Source organism: Embiotoca jacksoni, unplaced genomic scaffold (genome assembly GCF_022577435.1).
Source record: "Embiotoca jacksoni isolate LCO1_2020_lvr unplaced genomic scaffold, fEmbJac1.0.p SCAF_4, whole genome shotgun sequence".
In the NCBI taxonomy this organism is placed as follows: domain Eukaryota; kingdom Metazoa; phylum Chordata; class Actinopteri; family Embiotocidae; genus Embiotoca; species Embiotoca jacksoni.
Window position 1 is genome coordinate 3,110,800 of NW_027185392.1, and position 22,751 is coordinate 3,133,550.

Sequence of the window (22,751 nt, forward strand, 5' to 3'; positions counted from 1 at the left end):
TAAATGGGACATCACTCTGCATTACCATTTAGTTATGATGAAGAAAAATAAGAAACAACTCTTTCAGTTTCTTGCTTCAGTTATTTCTGTTTTTGATTTTCAGTAAATTTACAAATATTTTGAAAAGAAATGACAAATTTATCCAATTAAAATTAAATTTACAATATAATAAAATGTGCAAAGTGAAAGGATGATGTGAATACTCTCTGAATCTTGTGTATTTACACAAGTGGTCACAATATTTGAACATATTTCCCTCTTAATATGAGCTTATTGTAATATGTCCATCTTCTCTCATTGTTGTTTCAGGTGACTCAGAGTTACTCCAAGAACCACGACAGTGTGGGTGTGATCTTTGCCAGCATTGTCAACTTCAGTGAGTTCTATGAAGAGAGCTATGAGGGAGGAAAAGAGTGCTACCGCGTGCTGAACGAGTTAATCGGAGACTTTGACGAACTCCTTCGCGAACCTGAATTCAAAAGCGTGGAAAAAATCAAGACAATCGGCGCCACCTACATGGCAGCGTCGGGCCTGAACGTGCGACAGATGGCTGAGAATGAAGACGATTCTCCGCACGCTCACCTGAGGGCACTTTTCAACTTCGCCCTCGAGATGATGGGCGTCCTGGATGATTTCAACAAGAATTTGCTCGGCTTCGGGTTCAAGCTGCGTATTGGGTTTAACCACGGGCCCCTGACGGCGGGGGTGATCGGCACCACCAAGCTGCTCTATGACATCTGGGGAGACACAGTCAACATTGCCAGTCGCATGGACTCCACCGGTGTGGAGTGTCGGGTGCAGGTGAGCGAGGAAAGCCACGCTGTGCTCAACGCCATGGGCTTAGAGTTTGACTATAGAGGTACAGTGAATGTTAAGGGCAAAGGTCAAATGAGGACCTTTCTCTCCCCCAAAAGTGGGGAAAGTATACGCCAGGATCAAATGGACCTGGGCGGCAGAGTCCAGCCCTCATCTGGGGCGTTACCTGCCAACAAGGCTTCAGGATCTGTTGCCCAGGCAGTGGCTCTTCCTCCCTCCTCTCTTTCCACACTCTCTCCTCAACCCCAAAGCGCTGTCAGGCTTCCAGGAGCGGGGCCCATCTCAGCTGAGTCCACAGAAGAGAGGGAGGAAGGATATAGGGACGCTGCACACCTCGCCGGGAAGCATCCCGCCACAGACATTCACACCCCTCCCTGTTCTGAACTAGGCCCCGAGCCCAGTGCTGCACAAGTGCCCTCTGAGAAGCCGCCCGCTCCTCTCGCACTGCATGAGGAGGAGGACGAAAAGGAGGCGGCCAATGAGCTAACGAAACTCAACGAGGAGTTCTATGCTCGTCTCTGATCCCTCCTCTCCTGTCCTCTGTTCCCCAGCGGCTGCCTCTCCACGGACAGATGTGGGCAGCATGTCCTTTCCTTCAGGCCAGTGTCTTGAAGAGGGAACTGGTCACTTCAACACAAACGGTGGCTGCAGTGGCTGTAAAATGGCTAATGACATCTTTCATGGGAGTGCTGCCTGAGTGCTGGGGTGGGTTAGACCTGTGTTGAGCACAGAAGTTTATGAAAGAGAAAAGGCTGAAAGGGGAAGGGAAGGTTTGTTGGTGTTGTTCTGTTATTTTTTTCTTATTAATTCTTGTGATTAAGTGCCTTCAGGACTAGAACAGTGAACAAACAAATATGAATACTGAACAAGTTTTAACAATCGTAGACTACGGAACATGCTGTGGTTTCTTACTCCATGCTTTTATTTTGAAATGCAAGTATTTCTTTTTCTTAAATCATTATTGTTGTGCCATATCAATATTTTTGAACTTGATCAAACTCTTGACCTTACGTAAGGGAAAATAATTTCAGATTCTATATAAGTGCCAGTGCAGCATGATGGGCTGAGCAGGAAACTATGGGAAGAATGAGGGAATCACATGAAGCAGTGTTAATTTATGTATTCTGCTTTGACATGAGGGCTTAATACAGTATTCATTTGTGCCAGAGTCTCACTCTAAAGGAGACATGCTACAAATAAGGCTGCATAGATTTTTAGTTTAGCAGCTAAATGCACATTTTTAAGCACAGGTCTTGCACAGTGTTTTTTTTTTTCTTTTTCGACCACTTGTATTTGGTAGATATTGTCGTTAAATAGCTTTTAAGAAAGGTGAAACTGAGTCCTTACAATCAAAAGCACAAACTATAATCACATAAGGGAATAACAAAAATGGATGAAAGGTGTTTGTTTTTTTTGTTTTTTTAAAGTGAGACCATCATAAAAGCCAGAAGGAACTTTAAATGTTCTTAATGTGATACTGAGATCTGTCTGTTTGGTATGTAAGGCTCACCTCCTGTAGACCTGAAAGATGGCTACAAAAAAAAGTTATGTGTTTGATCCTAACGGGAACACAAGGAAGAACTGATGTCGCATGATCACTTCTCTGCTGCTGTCCAACTGTGTGCTCAGTAGCTTCAGTCATATTTCCACTAAGTGTTTTTCTTCAGCTGCAGTCTTGCATAACGAAGTCTGCCTTTTCATTTGTCAGAACCACTCCATTGGAGTGCTCCTATTGGGTAAACTGAGAGGCACTGTGCTGCTTACAAAACAAAGTAACAACCCTGTTTGTTTACCTAGCAATATTTTATATAAACAAATTAATAAAATGAAAAGACCAAAACCAACAGTGTGATAGTGACCTACCTTGTCATGGCACTCAGCCACAGTCTAATTAATTTTAAATCCAAACAGCTCATAAATATATCATTTGAAAAAAAAAAAAAAAAAAAAAAAAAGGCACGATAACTTCTGAAAACAGCTGTGTTCCTTGTTTTTTTGTAATTTTTGTGGGGCTTTTTATGTCTTTGTTTCCCCCTTAGAGCAGAGTAGAGTAATGACTCCACAAGCAGAGACAGAGATGGGAAGTGACATCCAATATAGGCAATACACAAACCTTTAATGGTTGCACCTTAACCCATAGGCCAGCACAATGCCCCAATCAAATATTACTCAAACAGGAGTAAATAGAGCATTTGCTGGGGAGTTGGTACATTAGTGAGCATTCATGGCAGAACGAACATGTGAATCAGTGAAACGTGCGGCATGATGATGTCTTTTTAATAATTTTTGGGCCACAATGAAGCTCCAAAGATTAAGTTACATCAAGCTTTAGATATAAAGGCCATAGATGGGTTAATTGCTGGTTGTCGTCTTCTCATTGGACACAATAAGACAAATACAGAATGTCACCAGACTTTTCCTTTCAAGGCTGCAGTGGGGTGAGAGTTTCATACTCAAACGATTTCGGGTGGAGTGTAACTTTAAGTGGGACTGTGAGGGACAATCACTGTGTAGTTCCTGGTAGATGATGGGTTGGACCACGTGCTGTTGGCTTCAACAGCAATTTCGACAGCATGGCGTGTAAAACCTCAGACTCAGATTTTGTGACGTTGCCTTCATTGCCGCAAGAGAAAAAGGAACATTTGGTCAGTCCATCGCTTTAGAGTTCTTCAACGGTTCCGTGCTGTCTGCCTTTAGCTGTGTGATTTTGCTGTTGAAAGGTTGGGACTTTTAACTTTGATCCTGTCAGCCTCTTCGCAGAGGGGGCCCTCTACTGTATCTATATAATTGTGCCACTTTAATTGAGTGATTTCTAGGTGCAGTGCAACCTAAACTAGCTGATTGTTTTGTGGTGCCTAAAAGTATGACTATTTTTGTTTTTTTGTATTTTGGTTTTCAGAAAGTTTTTTTTTTTTATCATGCTGTTGTCACAATGAGTATAGATTATGATTGTATGTTTGAGGAAAAATATGCTCGTTGTGCAGGTTTTCCTGCAATTTCTTATTTTAATTTTTTTTTTTGACAAATTCCATCTTTATTTTAATTTTTTTTGCTCCTTTCCAGTTCTTTCATTCTGACATTAAGCAGTCGTCTGGAACAGTGTGGTGGTGCTCCCATCCAATCGCTGGCTCTGTAGCTCTCTTTGTTCCTAAATCACCTCATGCTTCATATCTTCTCCTGAAAGCACTTGTTTAGCACTTGTTTCTCTCTCGTACTTTTGTGCGTTTGTGTGAGATATGTAAAGTTTCCCTCCAAATCAATAACACGGAAAAGATGCAAAAGGAAAATCCGTCAGCTTGGCCGCTGTTGAGCTCTTTTTTGTTGCCGCTGCCTCGTCTGTAGATTTATTGTTTGAAATGGAAAAAAGAAACGGCCTGAAGTTTGAAATCTGTATATCGATCCCGCAAACATTTATTACCGCCACATTTTTGTAGAATTTGGGTGAAAGCATCTCTTCTTTGACAATGTACAGATTCAGAAACGCCATGAAAAAGAAGGAACCATCTTTATTTATGTAGCCACCTCCGACGTTGTGCACTCCAAACACACACAACCAGTGCCTTTTCAATGTGGAATATGTTCAATCAGCGTGTGTGTACTGTGATTATTTTTATGAGATAATATACTGTAACCCTAGTAGCAAAAATACCCAGAAAATTCAAAGAAGTTTGTCCAGAGGTGGTCGGTGTAGATTGAGACGCGGAGGTAGTTATGTTCGCTTTGTTGGCACAAATCATTGCTTTTAAGATATTTTCTCATTTGGTGTGCTATTCTGCTGCTTGTTCTCGGCATGCTCATGTTTGTGAACCAATAGCAGACAAAGTGCGTGGAGCAGATGGGAATATCAGGCATCGATTGTGAAGGAAAGTCCCTCCCCCCCACCCTCTACATTTTCCAGATTACCGTCCTGCCTTATGTTGTTCGATGATCTGTGATTTTGAGGCTGCAGCCCTGCAATGCACAGCAGCAACCAAAACTACCCACAGTAGATCTGAGGTGTCAGTAGGACTTCACAGGTTGATGGGCACACCACCTGTCCAGTAGCGCACATCTTTACACATGCAAAAAATAAAATATTCAAGTGAACGCTGCTGGCTCTTTGTGTGTGATCCTGTTTGCATGTGAGCAGCGTTCCTCTTTGCGAGACACCCTACATTTTTGTTTTGTTTTGTTTCCGCACTATAGCATCACCCTTTTACTTTATTTCAGTGTCATTCTTTCTGAATCCACGTTGAGCATTTGTTCCTCACATGCAAGAAATTCAAATCGCTAAGCTTTGCTCGTTTGCTTTGGTTTTGTCCTTCTCTGACTGTGTATTGATAGATGATGTGTGTGTGAGAGGATTGGTTTTAGTTTTGGCAGAAGGAACGTGTCCTAAGAAGGTTGTGCTCCAGTTTAAAGAAAAAAAAAAAATCAGCAGAGTTCAATGAGGTTACGTTAAAGGCATCCAGCGATCCCTTCTGGTTGATTCTGCTTTGTGACAGTAAAATAAAGGCATACAGTGTCAGCACTTGTTTAAAATCATTACCTAATCACTCACTTAAAAAGTGACCGCTCCACGTCTTTTCATTATGATTTGCTGGTAAATTCAACCCGTATGTGTTCTTAATTACACTGGGACAAAACTTAGACAGCATTGTTTGATTTCAAGTGTATTTGTTCTATGTTCATGAATGAGATGTATTATGTATGTTTTGTGCACATTACCCATGTATCATTTATCAACACATGATCGTAATCTGTACACATTTGCACAAAGCACTCAGTGTTTGTACATATGCAGTTATTTTGTCACATATGATTTTTTTTTTTATACATGTGCATGTGTCAGATTTTGTCAGAAAACAATGAAAAAGAGACACCTATTATCAGATTGATTTAATGTGTGTCTATTCGTGTGAATTATATGATTTTATTCCTCTTTTTTTCAGTATGAGAGAAATAAATCTCCAAGCAGAAAACTGTTGAGCGTACTGTGAAGTATAAAGTAAAGATTTTAAGCCATATATTTTAAGCACATGCTCTCTGATAGTCAGACTATATTGCCATTTTGTTTTGTGTATTTTTCATTGCTGTGGTCAACAACTCGGGTCTGGAAACAGGCTACATCACAAGGTGACCAATTTTTTGATTTTATGATTACTGATATCCACAAGGTCACAAAACTCTCAGCACCGTCAAGGTTTTTATCATCAGCCAGCTGATGACTGAAATTGGGCCAATGACAGTGTAATTTATGAAATATATTCACTACTAAAATCTAAATAATTTTAATAATTCATTTTTGACATCTGTACTCATTAATAAGCAAAGTCAGAACAATAAAAGCACACAATCAAAGACTTGCTATTAAATGAAAGGAACATTTGTATTTCCATCTGCAAAGCATAAACTGCCATACTTTTGTGATGCAGAAAATCCTATCATTTAAAATAAATAAAACATAATTAAATGCATTATTAGCCTGGAGCATACAGTCACATGGATGTAAGTTATGAATATTATTATATAATTATATTATGAATTTATAAAGAATTTTCTTTTTCAAACTTTTTGTGCTATTTACATTAAAAGAATGATAAGCTTACAGCTATTGTGGAATTGTACTAGTTGTGTGACAAAGCTGTACTGAATTTAATATCGAACCGAGTAATACTAAAATAAAAAAAAATAAAAAATATGTTGAAATATTTAACATAACATTCAATACTTTAATATCAATATATATATATTTTTTATATATATATATATATATAATAGTTCATATAAATTTTAACTGGTGTGGTTGTAAAATTAACGGCTTGTAAATTGCCTGCGTGTGTCTCCGGCGGTGCTGCAGCGCCCCCAGCGGTTGTCAGGGGCGGAGTTTTCACGTAGGGCGTGATTGCGCGGCCCCTCCCCCTCCACAGCCGATCTGGAAAAGAAAAAAAAAACTTTTTTGTATCGAAGGAATCAACAGCCGCCATCTTGTCGTGGCTCGGAATTAGGATTTCGGTCCAACACTGGGTTTTACGTGGAAATCGAGCATCCTTACCGCGCTACGACAACGTCCTTCTGCGGAAAACGAAATCGTAACGTCGTCTCGGAGACATTTATCGCGAAAAAAACGGAATCGGATCGGCGGTCGTCGGGCAGAAACGCTCCGTAGATCTGATTTCCCCTTCGGAGTGTGCGGCGATTCAGCGCCCCTGTTCGGGAGCAGCATTGTTTACGGTGGGCAGAGCGGAGACCAGCTCGTGACTTTCGAAAAGGTTTTTTTTTGCAAAAAAAAAAAAAAAAAAAAAAAAAAAAAATACTGCATTTTTATGCAATTGTGCATTTTCGTGGAGCTTCGCGCGATTTTTTTTTTTTTTTTTTTTTTGCATGAAGAAATTTGACGTCACGCAAAATGGGTACTTTGAACGTCTAGAAATTACGACTTCTCCCTCGGATTGCAGCAATCCTCCTAATTTATCCGGATTGTCGTTTTGAAACTCGATTTTTTTTTACATGGCGGATATTTTATTTTGGGTCATTTAACGACGATAATGTGGGTGTTGGGTGTTGGATTATCATGGGGTGAATGGCGGTGGCGAAGCGGGGCGCTATTGCATCTCTTTTGAAAGACTTGGGGACTCTCACGGCGAGGAGTAAGCTAACAGTTAACTTAGCTGGTAGCGGGCAATTAGCTAGCTATTAGCCAGTTAGCTCACGTTAAGCGGGCTGCCCAGCTTGCCGATGTGCTAACCGGGGAGGTTTTGGGCTGATAGAACCGCTTCCCCGTCGGAAGGTAATCGTAATTGTCAACTTGAGCGAAACGGCCAAGGCGAGAAAACAGTTATGGCTGAAAACCTGCTGGACGTCGGACCTCCCAGCTCAAAGCGGCCGAAGCTGAATTCACCTGCCCTGTCAGCGTCAGATGCACAAGGTAAAGGCCTCAACGCTGCACATGTAAACACCTACATCGGTCACATTTACACTCAACATTGCCCCCCCCCCCCCCTCACCCCTATCTCTCTCTCTCCCTTGTGCTGTTGGTTAATACATCCTCCGGCCACCCGCGCAGGCAGTTTGATGTACTTCGCTGCGTGTTGGTTGTAGTTGCTGTGGCTTCACTGCAGTGTTGTTGGATTCGTTGGTTTGTGACTGCCCCCTAAACCCCTGCACACGCAAATGCTAAGTTTATTACCTTGTGCTAATGCAGTCTTATTACAGTCCTGCAGCAAACCCTTCCCTCCGTGAGGTACAACGCAGTGTAAATTTAGCAGCACTACAACCTGCAGCCTGTTTAAGTAAGCGACCGCACGATCAAAGCGGAAAGCGATGCCTCTGAAGTTTCATCAGAAAATTGGAACAGTTTTTTTTTTGTGCCTGAATGAGATTTTGATTTTCCTGCAATGCTGTTTCTGTACGCTTACCTACTTATAGTAAACTGTGCCCCCCAACGGCAACTTAGTTCACGCATGTGTTGGCAAAGAGCTTTTCCCTCATGCGCATATGGCTCTGAAACCTTACATTTGAAAGTTTTCACGTGTGGAATAATTCACCCCATCAGGTTGAATGAATAGCAGACTGGTGTCCACGATTGTTGTCAGGCAAAATGCATTAACAGCAGGCGATGACGAAATGTTGGAAACGCGGTGATGTCTGTGATTAGTTTACCTGGTACGTTCAGATAATAATGCAAAGTTTGTTCCAAAAATCTCACCTTGTTCTGAAGTCAGATGTCACTTCAGGGCATCCTGTAGCACATGATGTATCCACGCAGTATTTGAAGAAGGATTTAATTTTCTGTACTGTGTTGAGGTCTGTGTAGTGTGGTATTTAAAGTGGTAGTTACCTGTTAAGAGACAAGGAGAGAGAGAGAAAAAAAAAAAGACAGTTTGACACTAATGCACAGTTCATCTACCAACTATAACATTAATTAACAGAAACTCGGTCATCTCCTTGGCCACAGCACCCATAAGCAAGCATACAGACCCAAAGCCACCTTTGATCATACAGCAAAAATTTTTTTACATTTTTGTCTGTCTTGCATCTCAAATCACATGAGTTTTAGTTTATAAGGAGGTATGATATGAGACATGAATTTTGGCCTTGGACCAAGAAAAATCCTGATTATAAAACAATTACCATTTTGGGACTGCTGTTTCAGAAATAATACAGTTCCAAGATACAAAAAAAAAAAAAAGACTTGAACAAGTTACGCAGAGTTATGCACCTTATATGTGACATATAATTTAGAGTAAACCGTTTGGGAGGGACGAAGAGATAACAATAAAGTGTGATGTTTTTAATTGAGGACATTAGCAGTGCGGTGAGAGTTGTAAACTGCGTCGCTATAGGGTTTTATTCACCTAAGTAGTTTGGTACCTGATGATCGATTCGGAGTAAGACCTCCCTCAAGATTCAATGCTCATTGCAATCCAACCGATGACTCTCCGAAAAGTCAGTTTTATGTCTCCCTGTACAAATCTTCCACGACTCCATCTGGGGGTGTTTCTGCAGAACTCTGGTAATTGTTTGCGATATCATGCTCGTTAGTTTTAGCCTTTACAACAATAATGTGCACGACGTGACATCTCCACACATTTTAACTGGCCTACCTGCACGGCCAGAAACTCGTTCACGTTGTATGGATCAATCAACCGGCCACCACATGCAGCTCAGACTGAATGAAATCACGATATGATATCCTTGTCAGTTTGGTCCCAATGAGGTATTTAACATTTTTTTATATTTATATTTAAATTGATATCCCACTAATAAAAGAAAGTCGGCATTATTTGAGCAATTCTAAAGCTGAAATTACGCTGCGGGTTTTAATAGTAAATTGCGCATTTCCTTTCACCGTCACATTGGATTATAGTCCGCGACACCATTTTTTTGGGGGTTTTTTTTGCTACTTGCCATGACTGTCTTGTTTATTATTGAGGTAAAGAAGTTTGTTAGGAATTTATTTCTTTAGTGGCAGCAAGATATGCAAGATTAGCTAGCAGACATCTCCTGTAGGCCAACAGGCCTACAAGACACTGTTGGAACTGATTTACAGTCCCGGGAAATACTTCTGGATCCAAATTTATTAGCAGAGAAAAATAAAGGTATAATAAACCCGTAGTACACTGATCTGTGAAATCTGCATCGCTCAATGTGTTTGATATTAAAATGGACTGAAATCACAGAGACTTAACACTTCAATTTTTTTGTTCTCGTATGGTGGTGTGAATACCAAAAGGTATCCAAAAGGTGTTCAAAATGAAGATTAAAAAAAAAAGTGTTTAGACATCCAGTCGTGGCTTCATTCCACAGCCTTTTCACAAATGGCTTTTCCAAAAATGTGGGGAAAAAAAAATAATCTGGAAGAAAAATTAAAGGTCTGGGGAAACCGCAGTCACTAACATGACGTCAATACAAATTATATTTGTTCAAAATGAAGATAAAAAAAGTGTTTAGACATCCAGTCGTGGCTTCATTCAACAGCTGTGGTGAAAGGAGTGTTTTAGCCAGCAGAGCTGTCGGTCCACAGTTTCGACAAGCTGACTTTTTTCTTTCTTTTTTTTTTTTTTATACCTTTTTGGCATCTCATCAGAGTCAAAGTTTATGATTCCATTGGTAGATACAAGTTCACTTACATCATCGCAAGAAAAAGAAAAAAAGCCCCAAGCTTTGATGTTCCCTCCTCCAGGCTTTACTATATATATACTCTCAATGCAGTGAGCTATTGCTACGATTGCCTAAACGAGATCATGCTAGTGTTTGTGAACCGTGGGTGTGTGGAGCATTGCTACAACACATGCCAGCCGTCGCCCTTTGAAAATATTAATTGAAATGTTAAAGTTTACCACAGGGCTGGGTGATACGGCTTAAAAATAAAATATTTTAATATTTAATAATATTTTAAGGCTATATCGCAATATTTTGACATATTCTCTAAAGCACTTGAGAAATGCTTGATTTAAGCCTTAGATGTATTAAAATATCAGATGTATGATGATTCTGGTCGTCCCTGCAACATATGTCTGCATTCAACCATTATTGTATATTTATTGGTGTTTAAAAAAAATAAATAGTATCAATCCTTTTCTGCCTATTGATTAAATATTTAATGGAAATGGAAATCCAATTGGTTCTTTAGTTTTTTTTAAGAGAAAAAAACACCACAACATGAACTGTATATAAATCAACATTCTTAATAGCCGAGTGCAGCAGCATTATTTTAAATGGGACTTTTTCTTTGACAGTATTTTTACGAAGCAGTAGTTTACCTGCACCCCCACTCATTCATTCACTGCATGAATGAACCGGCCCGGCTCTGAGTGATATGAAACTGAAACTGTGACTTTCTGACCGACAGTTCAGATGACCAGCTCTGACCGTTTCAGGGCCGAGTTCATCGAACGCGCCCATAAACTATCAGCCGCTTAATGGTGGATTTTCATTGTTAACCCGTGTTCTTATTCAGTCGACTCTGTGTGTGGCTGCAGGCAGCTTTCATACTTTAGTGCCGGCATATGAACTTCGAGTTTGTTGGGAAACTTAAACATCTGTGGGACGAACTTTCTGGATTTCTCCACAGATTGCTGGTCTTGCAGCCCTTTCATGCAAAATGACTGTTAACATCCACTGTAGTTAAAAGCGACCGCACTTTTGTGTGTTTATTCTCGCCGCCGCTGTCCGTCAGAGCAGGCGGGTCTCTCTGTGTGTGTGTGTGTGTGTGTGTGTGTGTGTGTGTGTGTGTGTGTGTGTGTGTGTGTGTGTTACGGACCGACAGCCGTTCCTCCTCCGCTCGCTCAGAGGTTCCAACAAAGATCATGGCGCAGTCCTCTCGGACAAATCAATTAAAAAAAAAATAACAATGCTGAAACGGCTCCCCAAATAAATCATGTATGGGAAACACTGATTGTGTGTGTGTGTGTGTGTGTGTGTGTGTGTGTGTGTGTGTGTGTGTGTGTGTGTGTGTGAGAGAGACCGAGGCACACAGCCGGATGGAGCGAGAGAAGCGTGAAGTCGGGGCGTTTCTCGTGCCGGCGGCGGAGGCTTAATTTGTACTCAATGTTAGCGATATAGTCTTTTAATACATCCCACGTAGAATAAACCGCGATACATCGAGTATACTCGATGACTCGAACACAAAATATTGTCAAAATGCCTCCACTCTGGGTCTGTTTTTTTCTTTCTTCTTCTTCTTCCATGCAGCAGACTTGTTGCTGTACCAGTAACACTCAAGCTGTGTATTAAACTTGCTTCGACACCGTGTCTGTCTCAAAACATTGTTTGTCATCCGTTGCGAAACTTCGATACCCAGACTACATCCGCACTAATACAAATTGATTTTATAACTCGTGCTGCGTTTATGTCGTTGTAAATCTTATCAGCATCAGTGAGCCACAGTGTTTTTACCACACAAATCCTTGATGGCTCTACAACAGCGTAGGCAGATAAAATCACTTAGTTTGACTTCGGTAAGTAAATCTCTCGCCGGGACAAAAATGACAGATTTGCACGGTATTGTAATTTTCTTTTCCTTAATAAAGGACTTGGTAGAATTCTTCTTGAAAGTGTAGTTCAGGAACTGGAAACGGTCAAACGTATTGTCGGTATTACAGAAAAATGAGTCCTGCGACAATTTCAGAGTTTTGGTGTCGATTTGGTGCCAAAGTTCTTGTGACACTTTCTAATCTCAGGTTCATGTCAGCTGAATTTAGAAACATCCGATTAAAACACGCATATTCCAAAGCTGCTGCCTTGCCGTGTGTGTTTTTGCAAATTGAATCCCGGCTGTCTTACTCATTGAGTTTAAGGTTCCCAACGTATCACTCTCTTTCTGTCCTTATACTCGATTTCATTTCTAGTGTTGTTCATGTTAATAGATTAAAAACAAATAATAATTGACTTTTTCTCCACGATCACTCCCAACATTTATTTTTTTTTACCATTCTTGTCGTTGCTTGTAATTAATCATTGCACTGGTTATTTTTAGTGGATGTATAAAGTCAGTTGACTTTAAGTTGACATGTGTCCCCTATCAGGTGTAGTTAATCACATTAGTTAAAGACGTGTTCCAATTAGTTGGAACCATCACAGCTTTTTCGAGGCGTATGTTCACACATGAAGTGGCAACTTCATTTATTTATTCTAATATAACATATTTGGTCACAGTCATGCTTGTCTGTGATTATTTAAAAGCATTGTTGGTGTCGTCTTGTTATGGTTGGCAGACTTGTGCTGGCTGAGTAGAGGATGATATTATTGATTTCAAAATAAAGGATAGTTTCCAACCATTCATAGCTTAGTTTTATTTGATTTATTAATGATTCGATCCTAAACTGAAAGTATCCCTTGAGTTTGAGAATAAAATGTTTCTTGGGGAGTTTTCTCAAGAAAAAACGAGGTATGTTTACATTGTGTTGTGTCAATCTGTTTGTCTCTATATTAAAGGCATTACATGTATATTTTGACAATGATCATTATCAAGATTAAAACAAATCTTAACAATATTAAATGTTTTAGCCACAGCCAGACATTCCACTGTTAAATATTTTAGTTTTTTCTTCATGTGGCACATGTTCTTCATTGAGTTTGTGTTGTTTGTGTGGTCTGCAAGAAGTAGGAGTTGGACAACCCTTAAAGAAAAATGACAGTCACAACATTCATGATCATAAATCACAATGCTCATCACACATGACAGCGGCGGCACGTGTGTGCAGCGATCGATCAGTAAACCTTCCCGCCCCTTTATCGTTCTGGCCCGTTACATTTGGGATTAAAGGACCCGGTGGGGCAGCGGTGGATAGAACCATCACCGGCTGTAAATGACTATTTCCTATGATGACAAAATCATAAAATTAAGTCCCGACGCTAACGTCAGCTGTCCACACGCGCTTAAGTTGTGCCACTCAAACACACTGAAGAAAAGAAACCGCAGCCGGCAACCACTAAAATAGAAGAATTGTGTGATGGGTTTCATTTTTGAGAAGTTCAACATCAAACAGACCACCTCCTGTGTGAATTCAGTTCAGACTATGTTGCATCATCTTCTGTGTTTTGTTGAACGTGTTGTTTATGCTCGCAGTGTCTGTTAACTTTGTTCTGCAAAAGGAGGTTCTTTAAAAAAAAAAAAAAAAAAAAAATATATATATATATATATATATATATATATATATATATATATATGTTGTCGTGGCAGAACAAACATTGCTCCCCCCGACCCCCATCTGGCTATAGAGGCCATCTGGCACCCTGCGGGGTCCCTCGGCTCCTCTTTCCCCTCAATCCCCCCAAAAAGCCATTGGTTTTATGCGCAGGTTTTTTATCAAGAGGCTTTGATATTACATTTTTTTTCCATGTGTGCAAATGTGTTATTGCAGATTCCGAACTGCTGTATTTTGATAGATCGAGGAAAACTGATAGCAACTACACGTCTTTGTGTCGTTACTAAAGCCAGATGTGCACCAAAACCCTCAGTGACTGTTTGATTTGTACCTTACCTCTTAGTTCTGCTCCGTGTGTCGGCTTTAGCCACGTCAGTGCCCCCCCCCCCTCCCCCACCATCCCCTCCCCCGGACACCCAGATTTTCACTTACCACTGCATAAACGGTACTTTTAATACCTGTCAGGCCGTCGGTGAGCTCATGACAAAGCCACTAATGGAGCCATTTATGCTTCTGTCTGCGGGCAACCAGAAAAACCAGGAGGAGGAGGAGAAGCGGGAACAGTGGAGCGGACAATGCAGGGTCGTGCGTCACCACCCAACTACGCGTTTCTTTTAGCTGGCTTAGTATGCATCATGTGCTAATTGCTCATTTGTTTTTAATGCCTCTCGTTGCCCGCCTGCCTGTTTTTTGTTCAGGCTTGTTACAATAGACTTTGTCTCAATTGCTCCGTTCTGTGGTTTTTGCCGATTCCAGTTGAAGTAGCGTTGCATCTTTGTAAAGTAAAGAAAAGTGAGTGTAAAGCTAAATGTGTTTTACGTTTGCAGACAACCTAGAAAAAGCAGCTTTTTGTTTGTGCAAAAATGTACATAAAAAAAAAGAAAAAAAAAAAAGCTGGACATCTCTTCAGCACCATTTTTGGTAATCATCCCTCAACTCTGCCCCAAAGCCACGCGAACAAAAAAACAAAAACAAAAAAAAATCTCTTATTTGAAATGCTACCTGTACCTGTTAGTTAAAGTACTGCAATCGTAAAGTTAAATATATCTTTGTTATAATAGTTATATAATCTACTGTTATAATTAAATGAATAAAAGCTTTTATTCTGAAACACACGACTCATCAAGTTGACGTAGTTGCTGTGAACTTGAAGCGTCTCGATTACAGATGGTCGGACGACAGCAGTTTTCTGTTTGCAAATTTTTGTGGCTAGTTAACCGTTAAGAGTCAGAGCGCTCCCTGATGCTAGCAGGCTAACCAGCCAGCTCCCGCGCTCACAATTAATCTGCGAGGTGTTATTATAGAAGCTCAGTTTAAATAACAAATTGCATATCGATTTAGGTTTGTTTAAAATATCATTTTACTAAATTTTTGTATCTGGTGATTTCACCCAGCAGCTCATGTTCTGCTCGAAAAGAGGGAAGAAAAACATTGCAAAGCAATAGCTTTTTTTTAATTTATTTTTTTGTTTATTTTTTTGTTGCTTGGAATGACAATTGTGATGCTGCTTGCACACTAAATTCAGCCAACACTGATTAATTTTTCATGTTTGATGGTTTACACTGGGCATAGACTCGCTAACTGGAACGTAAACAAAGCTGTTGTGGTTTGCAAGCTGCCTAGCTGACACGTTGAGGTATTGATGTAAGTCCTGCACGACTCACTGAGGCTTGATTTGTGTAAAATGCGTCAATCATAATTTTTTTTGTGAGTACACAAGTCATGGTTAGTTTCTTTTATTCAGGGAAAGTCTCCATGATTCAGAAAAAAAAAAAAAAAAAAAAAAATGGAATCCGTACAATCATGCCCCATCCTTCCTCCCACAGAAGGGCAAACTTTTAGGAGGTTGGATGCAATGCACCCTAAAAGCTGTTTACCGAGTGCCATCAAACAACAGAAGTAGAAAAGGAGCATTTTGCTGCCGGGCTCTGGAGGTTTGTCACGTGAAACGTGTGACGATGTGAGATAAGATGCTTCAGTACAAACTTGCAAAGATGTCTACAGCTGTCAAACAGTACTGCGTGGCACGCCTTCAAAAAAATAAATGCATAAATAAATACGACAATGTGGTGCAGTAAAAACAAGCATTTAAGTCCCCCACAGCTACGCTTAGTGCTTTGAAAGCGAAGCATCATGCTCATGTCCGCTCACAGGACGAAGTACGTTTTGTGTTAGACAAGCAAAAAAACTAGATGAAGCCTAAGACGTGCTTCACTTTCCTTTTGTCGAGTGAGTGTGATGGCATTTGTTCTGCCCCAGTTTTCGGCGAGAGAGTCCCTCTCTCTCTCTCTGTGTTTGTGTGTGTAACACAAAATGAAAATCTACCTGCTTGTTGTCCTTCAAAAAGCAATTTTTTTTTTTGTGGTTTTCTGCAGAAACTATTGCAACAATCTCTCGTCCTGAGTCTGAGTCTGAGTTGTCCCGAGTCTGGGAATTCAGACAGCTCCTTCATTGATGGATCGTGGAGACGGACCTGCTCACAGACTTGTGATTTTAGCTTGTCCATTTTGCTGCAGTAATAATGTCACTTTTGGCTCGGCCGACATCCACGTCCAGGACCGCTGCGGGGACTGATTTTGCGGATATTTATAGCCACCACGTCGTAGTCAGGAGCCACAGGGGATATACAGGAAGTAATAGCGGGCAGCGTGGCGATCAGTCAGTTTAGGTGGGGGGGGGGGACTGAGTAGAGGAGCATGAAAAGAAAAAGTTGAAAACTAGGAAATTGCGGCTGCTGGAGGAGAACAATAGTAGTCCTCCACGTCGTCGTCGTCGTCCCCCCTCCTCCTCCTCACATGTCGAGGGTTCCCCCGACTGCATGTGGGCCATACCGAACCAAAACACTGCTTTGCATTTTTTTTGGTCTCCAGCCAGTGAACTGGGGGGGGGGGGGCACGGTCACGGTGTGTGCGCGTACCCATTCAGAAATGAATGCGGGGGCCAGGCCTGCGCGCATGTTGCCCGAAGTGAACACCGCTGCTCTGAGGGCGTCCATGTGGCCGCTGGTTTTAACAGGACGGGCCGCGACGAGCGAGGGAGAGAAGGACGGATGTTCCCTCTCAGCCTCAAACAAGCTTCCTCCACATGGAGCACCTGCACGCCCGATGCCGTGGGACAGACAGCGAGCTAGCACGGCAGATCTGTGCAGCGAGGCTGTGTTTACTCAGGGAAGTGTGCGGGCCAAGCGCCCTCATTAAAAGCAGCATCCTGACTGAATCTCAATGAAGACATCCAGACGGTAGATGACTCTTCTGTTCTGTCCTCCGCTCTGTAGCGGTTAGACCAAGGCCTTGTTCATCGTACGCTGGCAAGTAATGCGCGTAATCATGTCTGAAATTAAGAGACAACCCTGACGACCCGTTGGTGTTGCAGATGAACAAATCACCGGAGATTAACAATTCGCTCCGCCACATACTTATGAAGAACCAAAGTTATGCCGAACAAAAATAAAGACATTTGTTTTCCCCTTCTCAAGTCCTGTTAGACTGATTTTGTTCTGCATCGTAATGTCGCATTTATGGGGAATTCAGAACAAAAACAACAAAAATCACGCAAGGGGGCGTGTTTTTGTTGGGAGTCTGTTTCTTGAGGCATTGGTGAGAAATGCCATTTAAATAGTCTAGTTTGTTTATCCCTTTATCCCCGAGTGAAACTATGTCGTGTTCTTTTTACAAGTCTGGAAATTTATAACGGCAACAAATATTCCCTTCACAATCACAGGATAAACATTTAAAAAATACTTTTTTCACATTACTGAGTAATCTACGAGGTGATAATAATGCGAGAGATAAAAAAAAAATAAATAAATAAAGCCCAAACGTAGATGGTCAGGTTAGATGAAGAAGTCCAGGTGACGGGTGTTTTTGTTGCATGTTGGGTGTTTGCGTACCTCGGACAGCTCTTGAAGTAAGCGCTTGCTGCTCGCGCTGTTTTTTTGTGAGCTGTGCAATAAGGACAAAATTAAATATTAGCATTAGGGCCGAACCAATTGTCAAGACTCTGCCGAACACATTAAACTAGTATATTTTTATTTATAAAATGCAAAAAGCAAGACCATCCAAAACAAAAAGCATACTTTCTTTTTTTTATTCAGCTAATTAATCCAGAAATATATATATATATATAGTTTTTTGGCCAACGACAGCGAGCACATCTCCCGATCTTTAATGACTGTCTTAATCACTTCATCTCAGACAAATCCTGGCTCCCTTGGCTCTCGGCATTATGCTCACACCTCTGGATGGTGCGACACCAATATTCCTCCTCCGCCCAGCAGGAAGTGTGAGCGCTGCTGGATTCTCTCCGTTGTCACACTGTGTTTGTCAGCCGGTAGCGATGCTCTTATTATCGCCGTGCGTGTTCGTTTCCGTCTCGTGCTGCAGTGCAGCAGCAGTTAGCGTGGCGGCTCGTTAGTATCCCACGATTGGGAATGTTTGACAACATTTGAACTGAGAAGAAGGGTCAGCGGAGGAATAACATAATATATGTGTTTTTTTTTAACACTTGCTGTCGTGTGGGGTGAATCGTGGGATAAGTTAGTATGTGGAGAAAATATCCATACTTGGCACTAAATGCTTTTTGCACAGGCCTGTTTGATGGAAGAATGGGAAGGCGAATGTTCCCTACTGACACACATTGTCGAAATGGTTGTATGCAGCATTTTTAGAGTGGTGAAACGTCAAGCTCTTTAAAATCCGACCAAATTAATCATCCATTTCTGTCCTCTTTCCTCTCATAGATCTGGGGTCGCTGTCCTGGGATGACTTGGAGAATGACCTCCCAGATGAGTTGATCCCTAATGGAGGTGATCTCAACCTGATGGGTGGGATGCCTTCAAACGGTGGAGCGGCACCTGGAGCTGGTGGGCCAGGTGGTACCCCGGCTGGCCTTGGCGGCGTCGTCCCGGACGCAGCCGCCAAGCACAAGCAGCTCTCGGAGCTCCTTCGGGCCGGCAGCACCTCCGGTATCACGGGCGCAGGGCTAAACTCGGCGAGCCCACAGCCAGGCGGCATGGGCCCACAGCTGGGTAAGAGCCCCCTAAGCCAGGGCTCCCCCAACAACCACCCGTCCCCTCAGGCCCAAAAAGCAGGAACACCGACTGGAGTAGCTGGACAGAACAACAACAATAATACTGCAACTATGGGCCTGAACACAACAGGGTTCAACCAGGCCATGATTAACAATAGCCAGGGCCATGCTGGGATCCTGGCCCAGGGCGGGCAGCCTCAACCTGGCCAGGTGATGAATGGCACTCTCGTACCTGGAGCCGGGAGAGGACGGGGTGCAGGAGTAGCAGGAATGCAGTACCAGGGGACAATGCAGGGGACCGCACCGGGACCGGGAGGATCAGGGAGTGCGTTGGCGGAGACACTCACCCAGGGAGGGCAGCAGATGGGAGCTCACACCACCCTCAGTGCAGCCCAGCAAGCAGGCAACATGAACAAGGTGAGTCACACTCCCATTTGTCATCTCCATTGTTTTTTTTCTGCGGCGCTCGCTCACAGATGTTTTTGAGACGGTAGCGTATCGAGGCACATGTCTCCTACTGTAATTCATCATTTGCATGGAATCATTAATTTGTCATTCATTGAATGTGTGGATCGGGTCGTGGGTGGAAACTACTCTTGGATACAAATGGATGCGATTCATTTGAAAGCGTGCAGACTCCTGGCAGACAAAATTAATGAGTTCATTGATGTTTCATTTTTGAGTATTGGCCACGTTCTTCCTCTTTTACGCGATTATTCACGGCGAACATTTTAGCCAGTCAAAATGATTTTGTTCACTTTCCTTTGGCGAACTGAATTCCTTAATCCTGGATGACATTACTTTGTATAACTGCACTCTTGTTTTGTATTGAAGGCAACATTAGTGAACTAAAAAACAACAACCAACAAACACAATTTGCTTCTTTATGTTTGGCTACCACAACAGTGACACAGCAGAAGTTAAGTGTTTCTCATCCAAAATATATGGTGTGTTTTAAAGCCACACAAAACAAAAAAAAGTTAATGCTTCTTTTACCTCATAAAACCTTTCCAAAGGCTCCTATTAAACCAGTAATGTTTATGTGGACTTGCCTTCCTGTTTTCCAATTTTATTGGCAGATTGAGCCTTTTAGGGAGCTTTGCCAAAATACTGTTAATCTTGTGTATCGCGTTACCCTTGTGCAATGCAAATAATATGGGGCCCCTTTCTCAAACATGCCGCACCTTTATTGTCATAATGTCCACAGGGGGCTTTTTTTTAAGTTTTGTATTTGTGTTTCACCAGTTCTTTCTTCCCCCTCCTCCCCCCCACTCTACTTTGCTACAACCATTGTGTGTTTACTGTGGTTCCTGTCAACCGTTAGTGTTTTTTGTTTCGGAGCAAGTTACCGTGCCTTTGACAACGGTCCAGATTAGGCCTGTCACACTCATTACATCATCACTTGATCACGATTATTTGAGCCGATTGCAGTCATTTTGCATAATCGTTCAAATTGTTTCCACTCGTCTGTATAGAAACAGCTGGATGAAACTAACAGAAATGGTACTTTTCCATTTCGATTTCCATGTTGTTTCCACCCTTTGATGTTTAAATGCTTTAATGATGTCACCGTGTTGCGCGTTCTTCTTCTTCTGTTGGCCACATGAGTGGGGAATTAGCATCACCAATTGTTTATCTCAAAGCGCATAACTTCTAATATTCGACCAACTGCATTTTGATGAGCATCTATTGAGAGTACGATCACGGTTTAGTTTAGTTGCAAAGCCAAACGCCACGGTACTGCCGAGGGCACATTTTGGTGTAAGCCAAATGGAAAAAGGAGCTCCATAACTTTGCATGGATTTGTTGGATTTGCAGCATAAAGGTGGCGGTCGAAGGCGCTAGTTTTATGTTCCAATTTTCAATGGCAATAAATGATCTTCATAAGGTTCTGTGTGCATTATCAAGCTACTATTAAGCTTATGCTGTTATAGTGGCCTAAAATGAACAGAAAGAGACCATTAAATTGCCAATTATTTGTATGACAATTAATTGTTGACAAAAATTTCACCATGACAGCCTGGCAAATCAGGTTCACGTCGAATTATCAACAGTCGCTCACGTGATCCCTCATCTTACGTTTGGGGTCACGGTTTGCAGTGATTTATTTTTGAGACGCATCTGTGAGTACGAGAAAATTACTACTGCTCAACTTTTTGTAGCTCTAATTTGTCTGGATAATGAGAGTAGGGATGCTCCACGACTGGCCACAACACCACTCACACTTTGCCTCCAATAACTTCAGTACAGCAACACACTAAAGCTTCTGAGATCATTGATATGGAACTTAATTGAAGCCTCCCAGACTCCCAATTTTTTTTTGTATTGAATGTGTGTAGGGTGAGTGCATCTGTATCTCTACAGTCTCCTGGTTGCCTTGTTGGTTCATCTGCACACTCCTTCCTCTCGCTACACTTATTGGCAGTGTTGTCGCCGCTCAGAAATGAAACGCACTTGGCACCTCTCCTCTCACTTTTGGCAGGTAACTGATATTGACACTGCTGTCTGCTGCTCTGTCACTGTTAAGATTAGTCTTGGGACTCGTAATTATGTGTGTACGAGTTGTTGGTGTCACTAGCGGCTTATACGCAAGTTTGCCACTAATGTGGTTTCACAGGAAATGGGTATGAAGCCATCTATTTTACTGGCTGTGTGACAGAGCCGAGACACCGATGCTGTACGTAACCGCAACACGCAGACAGAAGGTGGCGAGAAGAGACTTGGGGAGATAGTGAATGTGTGTTTTGAGATTCCTTCTCAAATAGACATGCTTTAACCACAGGAAAGATTAAAAGCTGGTGTAGAAGTATCAGCGAGGAGACTGTTGGCCTTCGCAGGAAAAGGCCTGTTAGTGTGTGTGTGTGTGTGTGTGTTTTCTCGTCTCAGCTGGTCTTCTGTGATTACCATTTCACCAACGACTATAGAGGGGAAAACCACCAGACCCAATCATTGTGTGTGGCTTCCTCTATTGTGCTTTAATCGCAGCTTGTAAATCTGTTGGGGCATTTGTGTTGGTGAGAGACTGCTGTTACTCCTCACCGCCACATGCTCCTTTTGTTGTCGTACACGCCTGAACACTTTCTCTAGCTTATTGGGTGGCTGCTTGCTTATCCTATCGGTGATGTAGCGAAAGACAGGTATTGTAAACCACTTAATCAGTTAAAATGACAGGAGAAGGGGAGGTGGGGGGGGGTGCAGTGCACTCGGGATGAAGGAGGGAGTCCAGTTCAGCTGAACAGTTTGGCCTGGCAACAGAGCGGTGAGATGATCGTTGGCAACCGGCCCGCCTGCCGATGCGTGGAGTGTGTCAGCAGAGTGGAGGACTGAATGGGAAGAGTGAAACGAAGGCGGTGTGTGTGTGTGTGTGTGTGTGTGTGTGTGTGTGTGTGTGTGTGTGTGTGTGTGTGTGCGCGTGTGCGCGCGCGTGTGCGTGTGTTACTGTGTGCGTGTCCGCCTGCTCAGCTGTGTTGAAAGGCTGCCAGTGTCTGGTCGTCTCAGCTGGGTCTTTTTTATCTGGTCTGTTGGAGCGGTGTCAACAGCCTGAAGGGATACAGCCTGGCCTGGCATGGCACAGTCTGGTTTGGTCTCCCAGCAGCTCCGTGGATGAGAAAGCAGCAGCAAGTTAATCAGTGTGTAAAGCGGGGCAGTAACAAGGATTTTGTTCCTCCGGTGCCACACATCTTAACGCGTGCACTAATGGTTAAGTTATTAGGTATTTCTCGCAGTGCAGTCTAATATGAACTCTTGAATTGTATTAAGCTATACTATCTGGTGGCA

The 22,751-nt window shown here is 42.2% G+C and overlaps 2 protein-coding genes across 5 annotated transcripts in view; both read left to right on the plus strand.

The window, feature by feature from the left end:
• Positions 1-5,777, plus strand: part of adcy9 (adenylate cyclase 9) — a 34,575-nt gene extending 28,798 nt beyond the window's left edge. Inside the window, exon 12 of the mRNA XM_069167440.1 lies at positions 310-5,777. Coding sequence (XP_069023541.1) covers positions 310-1,338 — 1,029 coding nt within the window. The 3' untranslated portion in view covers positions 1,339-5,777. The remainder of the gene's footprint in view (positions 1-309) is intronic.
• A 932-nt stretch (positions 5,778-6,709) lies between these two features.
• Positions 6,710-22,751, plus strand: part of crebbpa (CREB binding protein a) — a 38,174-nt gene continuing 22,132 nt past the window's right edge. For 3 of the 4 annotated variants that reach the window (XM_069166602.1, XM_069166603.1, XM_069166604.1), the window contains exons 1-2: positions 6,710-7,723; positions 18,685-19,391. In XM_069166602.1, the coding sequence (XP_069022703.1) occupies positions 7,636-7,723; positions 18,685-19,391 (795 nt within the window). In that variant the 5' untranslated portion in view covers positions 6,710-7,635. The remainder of the gene's footprint in view (positions 7,724-18,684; positions 19,392-22,751) is intronic. The other variant, XM_069166605.1, reaches the window with a different exon arrangement.